The sequence below is a fragment of the Humulus lupulus genome, chromosome 8 (assembly GCF_963169125.1).
Source record: "Humulus lupulus chromosome 8, drHumLupu1.1, whole genome shotgun sequence".
Lineage (NCBI taxonomy): Eukaryota > Viridiplantae > Streptophyta > Magnoliopsida > Rosales > Cannabaceae > Humulus > Humulus lupulus.
The window spans coordinates 19,114,840-19,127,511 of NC_084800.1; the positions used below are offsets into that span (position 1 = coordinate 19,114,840).

General features: G+C 33.9%; 2 protein-coding genes across 3 annotated transcripts; both read left to right on the forward strand.

Annotated features, from left to right (window-relative positions):
• The first annotated feature begins 560 nt into the window (after window positions 1–560).
• LOC133795195 (uncharacterized) lies at window positions 561–3,740 on the forward strand. Of its 2 annotated transcripts, XM_062232652.1 has the most exons (3): window positions 561–733; window positions 1,192–1,260; window positions 1,824–3,740. In XM_062232652.1, exons 2-3 carry the CDS (start codon window positions 1,208–1,210, stop codon window positions 3,295–3,297), a joined length of 1,527 nt encoding a protein of 508 aa, XP_062088636.1. In that variant the 5' UTR covers window positions 561–733; window positions 1,192–1,207; the 3' UTR covers window positions 3,298–3,740. The 2 variants fall into 2 exon arrangements, with proteins under 2 accessions (XP_062088636.1, XP_062088637.1); XM_062232653.1 differs by lacking the exon at window positions 1,192–1,260 and having other exon boundaries at window positions 563–733.
• A 3,131-nt stretch (window positions 3,741–6,871) lies between these two features.
• LOC133795198 (mediator of RNA polymerase II transcription subunit 21) lies at window positions 6,872–9,150 on the forward strand. The gene is made up of 4 exons (XM_062232657.1): window positions 6,872–7,157; window positions 7,642–7,719; window positions 7,812–7,863; window positions 8,732–9,150. Exons 1-4 carry the CDS (start codon window positions 6,942–6,944, stop codon window positions 8,806–8,808), a joined length of 423 nt encoding a protein of 140 aa, XP_062088641.1. The 5' UTR covers window positions 6,872–6,941; the 3' UTR covers window positions 8,809–9,150.
• The last annotated feature ends 3,522 nt before the right edge of the window (window positions 9,151–12,672 follow it).

Here is a 12,672-nt window from a genome sequence, read left to right on the forward strand (position 1 = left end):
TTTTGTAACAAAGAAAACTATTTAGTGATTTAAGTGTAACATTTCTGACTATTTATAGGTTTTCACAACAAATTTCTCATTTATATGCACAAAAAGTATATATTATATAATTAAATCTTTTAAAAATAAATAAGTTAAAATATATTATAAATTACAAAAAAAAAATAATGAGGTTAACCATCTATTCCGACTAAATTGTTAAGTGATTTATATATAAATACATATTTTATTAAAAAAAATTAATTAATAAATTTCAACTCGAAATGTTATTGAACGAGTTAGGTGGGCTGTGTCCAACCCGATTGGCAATTTTTTTTTTTCAGGAATGAAATAAATTCATTGAACCCGATTGACAACTTGAATTAATAAAGATAATAACTCTTATCTCTAACCGTTACGGAATTATGAGAAATATTATAATAAAAGTGAATGCTATCCTTAAAAAGCATATACTAAAAAATAAAATAAAACATAAAAGGAAAATATATAAAAACACGATTTAAAAAATAAATAAATTATTATTATTTGCTCAAAAAAAATTATTATTATTGTTATTCTCTCCTTTTTTTTTTGACAAAATTATTATTTTCCCCTTTACATTCAAGAAATAGAAAATTGATGAAACAGTTTCATTGTTTTGAAAACAATGCAAGAACTCCATGGACGGAGCCCATTCTTTAATGACTGATATCTAGCCGCATTGCTATCGACACTCATTTTCGTCGTTCAAAAGGTCTCCATTACCTCATGTTTATATGTTTTTTTCTCTTTTCACCCTCTCTTTTAGAACGATTCAAATCTGATTGTTTTGTTTCAGATCTGAAATTCTTGAGTTTCTTCTATGTTTTGGGTCTTGTTTGGTAGGTTAAAGATTTAATTTTTATTTAGTGTAGGTACATTTTTGTATTTTTTTATTAGAATATTGACTCTGCCCACCATCTGTTTGTAATAATTTTTTAATGACAATGTAAGTGTGACATTGTCGTTTGCTTCTGCGCACATGATTGTTCTGTTCAAACTAGAAATGATTTAATGTGAGGTGAATTAAAAGTTTATATGGTTGGCTGTTATTTGATTGAGACCATTTTAAAGTGATTTTTGTGATATCACCACTGTAGAGTATTGACGACTCTCTCTATTATTATTTTATTCATTGATACTATCTTACAAAATTTTATTGGTTGGTTGCAGGACTTTACATTGTAGGATGAGTTTAAAAACTGGATTTTTTTTTGTTGGTTTTGCATCCTTACTTGACTGGTGAAATATTTGTCTCCTCGTGGATCTATAAACACTTTTCCATTTCCTACAATAGGTTCTAGTTTCCTTATTGCAATGTATGTATCCAACACTAAAATGGTAATCGTTTACAGAATTTATAGATTTTTTTTAGAGGCAAGCGCTTGAAAGAACTTGTCTTTTCTTTCTCCTGTTAAGGCAATCACAAAACTTTGACAAAACAGTCGTTTCTTTCCATGCATAAAACCTTTGCATAAGCTGCGTTTTAATTTTTAGTACTAACAAACACATTGCTCTATTTTTGTCGAAGTTCTAAAGAGCATATTAGTTGTTTCATATGCATGACATTTGCTCAGATGGCAGAGAAAATAATAAATTATATATGTATGCCAATATCTATCTTGCATGGTATTCCTCTTTGGAAAGGGTGAACTGCTTGACATTAGAAAAAAAAAAGATTGCGTAAAAAGTTTACATTTTATATTTATCACTTAGAATTTAGTCTAGATAGATAAAGCAAAAGTTGGTGATTTTATTTTTTCAAGGAAACGTTTTTAAAATTTCATCTATTTCATTCGTTTCAGCAAGATGAACCAACAGATTCGAGGGGCTAATGCTTTATCGCCTGGAGACCTCCCTATGAAGCGGAAACGAGGACGCCCTCGTAAGGACGAAAGTTTGGTCAAGGGGGAGAGCGTGCAGGCAGTGGCTGGATCTGAGAGTGTGAAGAAAAACAGACAAAGTTTGGATTCAGGTGATGGGGTTGATAAAATGGTGGGCCAGGTGGTTTCAGGTGTGATTGAGGGTTCATTTGATGATGGATATCTTCTTAATGTGAAGGTAGGTGACACTGATACTGAGCTGAGGGGCGTTGTCTTTCTACCAGGGCGGTTCACTCCAATTACTCCAACAAACGACGTGGCTCCTCATGTTCCGATGTGCAAAAGAAAAGAGATGCCTATCCCAATTCTCAATCCGCATCCTCAGCCTTCCGGTTCTGTGCACCCAGAAAACAGCAATAAGCAATCTGTTGAGTCGAAAGACCAAGCACCTACATTTACAGACCGAAGCCAACCTTCTCAATCTCAGCCTGGTGTTTTAGTGGCACTTAAGGACCATTCTTCGATTGTTATTATACCTCAGGAGGATAGCATCCCAAAGAATAATACTGATCTTTCATTGAGTGGAACGTTTATCTCATCGCACTCAAGTGAGCCTGGACTGGATAGCCGATCCAGCTTTGTAGTGGCCCAAATGGAGTGTGATAAAACTGTAGAAGGCAGTGAGGTGTTACAAGAGACTTTAGCTTCCACACTGATGAAAGGACCTGGTGAAGTGGAGACAAATGGAAAATCTAAAACAGAAACATCATCTGTACCACTTGTTGACACGTCACTCAAGATTGAAGTCCCCAAGCTGATTAAAGAACCTAATGACGTAGACACAAATAGAAGTTCAGAAGTAGAACCATCACCTGAACCAATTTCTGAGAAATTGCCTGATACTGAAACATCCACACTGGTGAAAGGACCTTATGAAGTAGATTCAGAAGTAGAACCATCACTTGCACCAGTTTCTGAGATATTGCCTGATACAGAAACATCCACACTGGTGAAAGGACCTAACAATGTAAAGGAAAACAAAGAATCAAAAGAGGAACATGCACCTCCACCAGTTATTGACATCTTTCAGGGCATTGAAGCTGTTGGTGAGGAGTATAAGTTTCGAGATCATGTTTTGAGCTCTGACACTAGAAAGGGTTTGGTTCAGAGTGAGATGAAAATTCCGAATCTTGAACTCAACCAACCACCTCCAGCTGTGGTTTCCAGGTCCGAACTCACAACTTCTGAGGCAGAGGGTAAATCAGTCAACAATGGCTATGGAGAAGGTGTACTGCAAGGGACAGAATCAAGGCATGCTATTGATGTCTCCAATAGAGAAGGTGATGCTAATAACACCTCAATCTCAGTCTCTGCAGTAAATCAAATCCAACCAGAAATGATGTTGGAAGGAGAGACAATTCCCAAGATCTCATCAGACAAAAAAATGTTCTTTTAGGACCGAATCAACCCAGATATGTATGTAGTCCTTTTGGTGTCATTGGCAGCATGGAATGTGATCACAATGATGCTCTTCCACTTCCACCTCAACAATCTTAAATCAATTTCTTGCTGCATTTGCATCTTCTTTGATGTTATAGAGAAATTGGGGAGGAAGTTGGACTCCAGTGATGCATAGTCTAGTAAGGCTGACAATCTAGTCATAGATGCATATATTACTTTCTTAGGGACTCTTTGTGTTCACATCTCAGGATGCTTTTTCTTGTCCATTTTTTTTTTAGTTTCCATCGCTCTTTTTCTCTCTGCAGAGGGGTTTTTATTTGTCTAAACAACAATTTATCTTCCTGAATCTCTTGCTTTCTTGTTTGTTTGTTCATTTGTTCAATTCCTGTTTTACTTCTTACCCAATCCACAAATGAATAATAAAATATAATTGGTGTGTGTTGATGTGTCGTATTTTATATGATATTGTATTGTAGTATTATATTGGGTTGTATTATATTACATATTTTTTTATATAAAACATGTTAATTTATGTAAAAATATGCTATATAATATTATACAATATAGGGTACCAAACTTTAAATAAATTAATAATGGGTGTGACACTTTTTTTCTCCCCCTCACCCTTTTATAATTAATGGGTAATAAATTAGCCATTTACAAACATCCTCAAACAATTATAATTATTAACCATAATTCTTAACACAACCTCTCAACATATTATTTATAAACATTAAAAAAATGTTAGATTGTCAGTTTAAAAAATCAAAACTCTAAAAAAAAATTAATGAATGAACAAAAAATAGATATGAATATGAATGTGGAGATGCTAAAGATTTTAATTCTAATGAGGTTTTTTTTTTTTTTTTTTTATCATATGTATGAACTTTTTTTATTGTATTTTATTCTAAAAATTGTGTATGGTAACAACAAGTCACTCAAGATTGACATCATTAACAAAATTAAATAACAATATAAAGGAGAAAAAAATGTCATTAAGGCATGAAAATGAGATGTAAAAAACATAACTTTGATCATGATATGAAATCATTGATCATCATGAATATTTTATGTTAGTGACAATGATTTTAGTTTTAGTTTTGTTTAAGAGATAGTGGTTTTAATAATATTTGTATTATTTAGTAATAATAATATAAAAGGGTGTGGAAAGAAAATTTTATGGACAATATTATACTTAATAAAATTTTAAGAGGAGTGTGAAAAGAAATTCTTTTATTTTTAAATTTTAAGAGGGGTTTAATTAGAAAAGGTGTGAGAGGAGAAAAAAAATGTGTGTCAATAGTCACACCCATTAATAATTCATGAAGTATTCATTGCTGTAAAAGCATAATAATGATACAAAAAATTGGTTTTTAATTTATTTATGGGTTATTTGCGGTGAAAGTAACTAACTTATTACATTTGTAATAGGGCTGATCATTGGGCGGGTTAGTCGGGTTACAATGCATTTTTACCTGTCCAATGTCATAATCGGGTTAGCAAAAGTGACCCGTAACTTGCCTAATTAAGAATTTTTTTTTTAACCCGTCTAATAATTTGAGCGGGTTGGTCGGATTAACCCGCCCTTACCGAAATTGTATTTTTTTTGGGCGGGTTGGTCGGGTCAACCCGCCCAAACAAAAGTGACATATTTTTTTTTTTACATTTTTTTCTTTTAAATACTAGCACTAATAGTGTGAAGTTTATATTTTTAAGCTTAAAACAATATTTTAAATTTATAGTAAAAAAATTAAAACAAAACATAATTAATTTATATATTTATTTGAATATATTAAAAATAATAAATTAATAACAAATTCTTAATTGGGCGGGTTGGGTTATATTGGGCGGGTTGATAATTATTTTCAACCTGCCCAATGTAACAATTGGGCGGTTTAAATTTTGGTCGGTTTATTCGGGTTGCGTTTTTTGGCGGTTTTTTCGGGTTGGTTTGGGCAGTTTATTCGGGTTGTAAAAATTTCTACACAGCCCTAATTTGTAACACTTAAGTACTCAATTTATTTTTTGAGCGACGAAAATACCTTCCGTCCATGTTTTGGCGCAATTTGGTACAAGTGTCAACTTTCACCATTAAGTTCATCTTTAAAACGTAGGCAAAAGTATCCAATTAAATGAATATTTGCGGCAAAAATACCCAATATAAAATATGTTTGCGGCAAAAGTACAAAATTTAAGAGATGTTTGTGGTGAAAGTATCCAAGTTATAAACAAATTTCACACCATATAGGCGGATTTAATGACGAAACAGGCAGCTGCACTAAATTGCACCAAAACATGAACGGAAGGTAATTTCGCCGCCAAAAAAATAACTCGGGAACATAAGTGTTACAAACACAATAATTTAAGTATTTTCGCTACAAATATCTCTTTATTTATTATTATTATGTAGTCATATTAGCATAGATGTATAGAGTTCTATTTAATAAAATGTTTATGTGAGCAGAGGTTTTTAATCTTTTTGTTAAGTATCACTTAGGTTCCCAAATTTTATTTTGTGTTCGTGAATTTTATTTTGCATCACTTAGGTCCTCAAACTTACTAAATGTGTATCATATTAATTTTTTATGTTGGAAAGTAATTTTCAGATTGCACTGCAAATAACAATTTTTGAACCAGCAGATAATGATTTATGACCTAATTAATTCTTCTATGATTAACTAAGTTATAAATCATTTTTTGTTGTTAATTATTTAAATCATTTTTCAACAAAAAGACTTAGTGATACACATAGTGATATAAACAAAAGTTTGGAGCCTAACTCAAGTGATACTTTGTAGAAAGATGGGAACTTCTTCTCTTATAAACCCTTTAAGGGTTCGTTTGAACCATTCGATTGCACCAAGGGACTGGACAAATTTATTTAATACTGTGTTTGCACAGTTTTTAAGGCTTAATTGGACTGGACACATATGTGCATAGGTACTCTAGAGTCCCCTGTATGTGGGACTATATGAACCCACCAAAAATGTATGAATTTTTCTTTTTTAACTAGTATTTTTTAATATATATATATAATATATATCATATTTTATGTAAAAATAATAAATGATAATAATTTTAATTTTAAAAGTAATAAATTTTGTCTACAATTAAATTTTATTGAAATATTTTTTTATTTTTTCTTTATCTAATTGTTTTTTCTATAATATTTAAATTTTGATAATTAAATAATATATATCATTAACTTTTTTTCTTAAATATTATTTAATTTTAAGAATTATTATTTTTATTGAAAATTATTCAATTTATTTGTTTTAAAATATTGAATTCTCTTTTAAAAAAAATTATTAAAAATCATAAATTTATTAAAAAAATTATTTTATATTTCATTTAATCTTGCAATGCACCAAACGATAAGTCCACTCAGCACAATCTAGTCCTAACTAACAGTCCAATACATTCCAGGCATTCCAAACAAGCCCTAGAAACCTCCATTTCACGGGCCAAAGATATTTAGGCCCAATTAGGTTTGAGCCCAACAATGTGGTATGATCAGAGGGCCCAACCCATGTTATGGTGAATATAGAGGTCTCCTCCTTGAAAGTTCCACCAAAACCATTATTTCTCCATGGTCATTCTCGGATCATCGTCGTACTAGGGATTAGCATTAGGAGAGAGATGGACATAATATCGCAGTTGCAGGAACAAGTGAATACAATAGCTGCTTTAACCTTCAACACATTTGGGACACTGCAAAGGGACGCTGCTCCAGTCAAACTCTCTCCCAATTACCCAGACCCGCCTCCTGCTCCGATTCCGGCTCCCGACGATGCTACCAAGTTCGACGAACAACCCAAGCTCATGAGTGCGGCTCTCGTTAAGGCCGCTAAACAGGTGGGTCTGTCAATAATGACAATTTCAATGGATCAGTTTGTGTGTTGTTATGATAGTAGTCACACCCAGAAATTTGTTTCAGAGATGAACCGTGTTTGTTGGAGTTTCTTTCATTAATAATTGTTAGGGATTTAAGGAATATGTGTATACTTGTGGCCGGGTTACTATGTACTGTGTGTCAATTTGGGCGAAAAGTGTGTGTAAACAAACATTGACTGGAAATATTTGGATGCAATATAACTTTGTGGGATAACTAATATCTATTATGTCAGTGAAATGGTTGGATATTGTATTTTTATTTTTTTCAAAAAAATGAGTTGATTAGTTAGTAGTTTGCTTCTTTTAAGATTAGGTGCTAAGTTGGCATGTAAATCATATATGTAGTACTGGTATTTGTAGTTTTAATCTTTTTATGTCGAATGCCCGTATGGTGTTTTAAATCTTGTAGTTCAATTATATTTTACCACTCTGGTTTGTTGTGCAGTTTGATGCATTGGTGGCAGCACTTCCGTTGCCCGATGGAGGTGAAGAAGCGCAGCTGAAAAGGATTGCAGAACTTCAGGTATGTGATTAATTGACTATAAATCTTTTAAGATTTCAAATTATTATTGTTACTTTATATCCTTTCTTTGTTGAATGCAAAAAATCATGTAGGCTGAAAATGATGCTGTGGGTCAAGAACTCCAGAGGCAACTAGAAGCTGCAGGTCTACTTCTCTTTTCCATCCTGATATCTTTTTTATACTTCTTTCTAGTATCATCTTTTAGTTCATTTTGTCTTAGATACATGTACATGCCTATCAGGGTTAAATGCATATAATTTTAGACCTGACTAGTATATATGATAGACTTGAACATAGGCAAACAGCCCGGCTATGTGATTAGCTTGATATAGGTGAACATAGGCAAACAGTCCAGATAAGTTTTTTATTTTTATTTTTTCAAATAGCAGTGTGTGTTTACACAAGACAGGACACTAACGGGCCACAAACCTGCATAATCAGAGAGCAATAGAACAGCCAATTGATTGGTTCATAATCAGGAATACTCAATTTTAACGAAAAAGACCAGTGCAAGTATAATTTCAAGTAATTTTATTACGTAATAACATCCTTTATAACAGAAACAATATTTAGCATGGCTAACTATATATCGTTTAGAAGTCACTAGGTTGGTCTAGTGGCGAGGGGGTTTGGGAAATGGGTGAGACCTAGGTTCGAACCTGGGACCTCTTACTGTCAAGGCTCTTGGGGCCTCAATTAAGCACCAAGTTTACCAAGATAAAAAAAAAAAACTATTCGTCGTATAGTGTGCAAAAGGATTTTCAATCAATAGATGAACCTACTCCTTGAGTGCTTGAGAACTGCTAACAAAATGTCATCGTTAAAGACGAGTTACAAAACCTTGGTAATTCAGTAGTTAAGTCTTAGGTAGTGGAACACTAGTGAGAGTCCATGCCTTACTCCATGCCAGTTATAGGAACTTCTATTTTTTTTATATTTAAGTCATTGTTTATCTGAGAAATGCAAAATGCTGCTGCAGAGGCTTACAGTGTCAATGATTTATTTTTCACAGAGAATGAACTAAGACAAGTGCAGGAACTGTACAGCCAAGCGGCAGATAATTGTCTGAATTTGAAGAAACCAGATTAAGAAGGAACGAATTGCCAGTAATTGTTTAATTGGAGCCACATAATTGTGTCTCTTAAAGAGACCAAATCGAGATCTGACTAGACTCACTTTTTCTCACTTTTTCACTGCCGGATGCCTAATAATTGTATTTTCTTAGATGATTAAAATCAAGATCGGAGTAGAGACTCTCCTTTTCACATTTTCTTGTAATTGATTCATTGCTCTATGAATATATATATATATATATATATATGTGCTATCTTCGATCTAGCTTGTTTTAGATGTGTGGACTGGATGGCTCAATGTACCATGGTTGTACTATTTGGAGTAAATTTGTATAACAAGTTCATAATTTCATTTTTATCTCTTGTTCCGTAGTGGGTAGAGGCTGTTATGTTTTGGCTCAAGGAGCTAGTTGTTTTTCGTAGGTCCAACGCGGAAGATCGCACCACTTTATGTGGGCGGCAATGAAGGGATAATCAAGTGTACCACTTACCAATGCCAACAATGGGGAGGAGCAATTGCCATATATTGCCTCTACCTGTTGGTTGGCTGTTTTTAAGCCTTTAATGAAGATCTATATTTCCTCAAAAAACATTTTATTTTGACATGTAAGGATGTGTCACTTTTTCACACAAATTACAAACATGCAATCAATTGTGGTCAAGTGGTAGTTTCTATTAATTAAATATGAGTATCTCATTAATTATTGAGATTTTTGTTTTGATAAATTACACAAAGTACAAACTGGTAAATGAGACAAAAAGTAGAGGCTAAAAATATATAAACCCTAATTTTAGTTACAAGTGTAACCTTATACCTTTGTTTATGTTATATACAAGTATTAGTACTCATTTATGGAAATGGTTATGTTATATTCAATTACACGTGTCATTTATGATTTTGGTTATATTATATTCAATTATAAGTGCTATTTTATGGTTTTAATTATGTTATTTTTAGTTACAAGAAAAATTCACTTATATTGTTCATTCTGTTTTAGATGCCTTGTTCTACATATTTACTATCATTATTAGTGACAATCTCTATATTAAGTACTAACTAACAATAATATTTTTCAAGCATACATTATCTAACCAAAGGGGTGTAAAATGATCCCTTTGGTATATTCTATAGTTGCTTGAGTTGTTTGTTTTCTCTAAAAACAAAAATAACTCTATTAGAGCAATCACAATGGCTACGGTAAAGTAGTTAATATAAAAAAAAAAATTAGCTAAAAGACTTAAATTCCTTCTCCATCAAATGCTCTAAATGTTTAGGTATAATACATTTGTACACACACCAATATTTCTAAAAGGTCGACATAGCTAAGCTTCAATCTTAAATGTATATATTATTTTATTTTATTTTTTAATTTTCCCTTTCTCGCTCCCATTAGCTATTTGTTTATTATTATTTTTTACCTTTTCAATTTTTTTTTGTTTTTAATTAATAAATAATAGATATAAATATAATATTTAAACGATGTAAAAAAAAAATATATAGAGTACCTAATATATGGTGTAATGTCTAAGTGTGAGGTAAAATAGAAAAAAAGTGAAGTTTTAGTGAGATATTTTGATAAATAAAGTAAATCATCCATTGGTGGTGCTCTTAGAGCATCTCTGTAACGCCCTAATTTCTCATAATCGTAATATCGAGAACCAGGGTTAGATTATAAAATATAAATGTAGTTCTTTTATTGAAAAATAACATAAAGCAGAGGGATCCCCGTTTTTTTACAATAAAAAGATTGTCTTTAGCAAAATTAAATACAACAACATTTAATTTAAATTAATTTAAATAAAGAAACGAAAAACATAAACACTAGATCTTTTCCAGCAGCTATATAACCCTCACGAATGCACCAACAACTATTTAGGTCCAACTCGCCACCGACCATTCTATCATTTAATTACCTTGATATGCACAAGTATAATATGAGGAGCGAGCCTCTAAGCCCAGTAAGAAAAATGCATACAAAACAATCATACAATCATATATAGCATAAATAGTTCATAACATCATAAGTCCATATAATTCCATAATGACACTATCTTGTCAAAGATAACTATATCATATAAAGCCATATAAATATTCTAAATCATACACTAATATTGGTCATAATCATATGGGTTATAATCGTAATAACTAGTAACAAATTAGGCAAGATAATATAAAGTGCTTATAAAAAGGGTTGGCATTCAAGCTCCGAGCATCACTTAGGTCCATCATATAGTTATTAGCATCCAAGCCTACTGGATATCACTTAGGTCTGCATACATTTCTAGACATTACTTAGGCCAATTACACTTATCTCTTGTACCTGAAATGTTAGGGTCAAACATTCACTTAAGAACAAAATCCATATCTATCTAATTTTCCTTACATTGAGGGTGGAGAAGAGAAAAGAGAGATTGCTTGATAGTGCTAGTGGATCTTGTCCAAACCTTATACATACAAAATAAAGACTAAATTAGAATTGGTATCCCCGTTTCTTCCTACATGTACGAGTCCACACTGTGAGTCCATGGCCCGCTTTCCTGGGAGTTAAGGCCCAAACCAGGCCCATTAGGCGAAGGGAAAACGGGTATTGGCAGCCCAAGTCATGGCAAGGCCCAAAGGGCTACCGGGAGAGTAAGCCGGGACCATTGTCAGGGCAGGTTGTATAAACCCGGGACTATGTACCGAGATGTTCCCCGAGGTACGGTAAAGGAGGTCGCGACTACCAAATCCAAGATTGAGCCGGGATCTCCGTGGATGAACCTGGGTCCTGGTAAATGAAACGGGGCCCTGGTAAACGGGCCGGGATGGGTTGTCCGAGTTTGGCGAGATAAAGTGTCTGAGATACTGACATCGTCCCATGAAGCGTGGGGTGTTGTCCCCAAGCTTCACCTGCAGAAAAGACTACCTCGGGATTGTACGCCGTTGGTTCATAACTGCGCCGCCACCACTTTGACCGATCTTGTCCCCCAAATCTTCCTCATAGCCCATAACACCCAGACTGAAACACTAGTCTGTCGCATGTCTTAGAATAAGATATTATTTGGGCTGGCCCAATGGGCTTTGATTAATGTATGTTTCATATTTCAATCCTTTGTATTGGGCTCGCAACAGAGAATTCAATGGTATTTACACCCTTATTGGGCCCGGACTAGCCTGGCCCAAGCCCAGTGCACTCATGTGCCTATAAATACGAATAGTGGTGTACTAAGGAGGGCATCTGAGATTTTGATTGTAAGCCGTTACTCTGCTCAAACTTGTAGAAAACTCTATTATCAAAAAGTTATCTAAGCTCTAATACGACTGTCTCGTGGACTAAGGCTCATTAACGCCCCAACCACGTAAAAACCTTGTTTACTTTTATTAAATCCTTTCTTTTACGCTCTCTAATCTTTCATAATTTTGGTTTCTGAAAAACTCGGTAAACATTTTGGTGCTTTCATTGAGAGCTCTGAGAAAGCTTGAGTCGATCTTGAACGTCTACATCAATGGTGAACACGAGACACACCACTTTCGACCCTACTAACCAAGAGCAAGGCGATGGAGAGCCACTGCCTAGCCAACCTCTTCCTCAGAGCCAACCTGAGGATACACCTCATCAGATGTCCCAGCCCAACGAGTCGCAGAACGATGGAGGTGGGGAAGAGTATGAGGAAGATTACTATGAGGAAGAGGAGGGAAATGAGGGGGAATACCACGATCTCGAAGCTGAGGATCCCGCGATCCCTGAAGAAGTAGACCCCAACTAGGAGGACCCGGAGGTGACCAAACTGAGACAGCAAGTCCTGGACCAATAGGCCAGGATTGCCGAACAAAAGGAAGCCACTCGACGAATGCAAGAGTCCCTCTAAGCCCTACAAGCTTTCATAGCCGCCTAAGGCT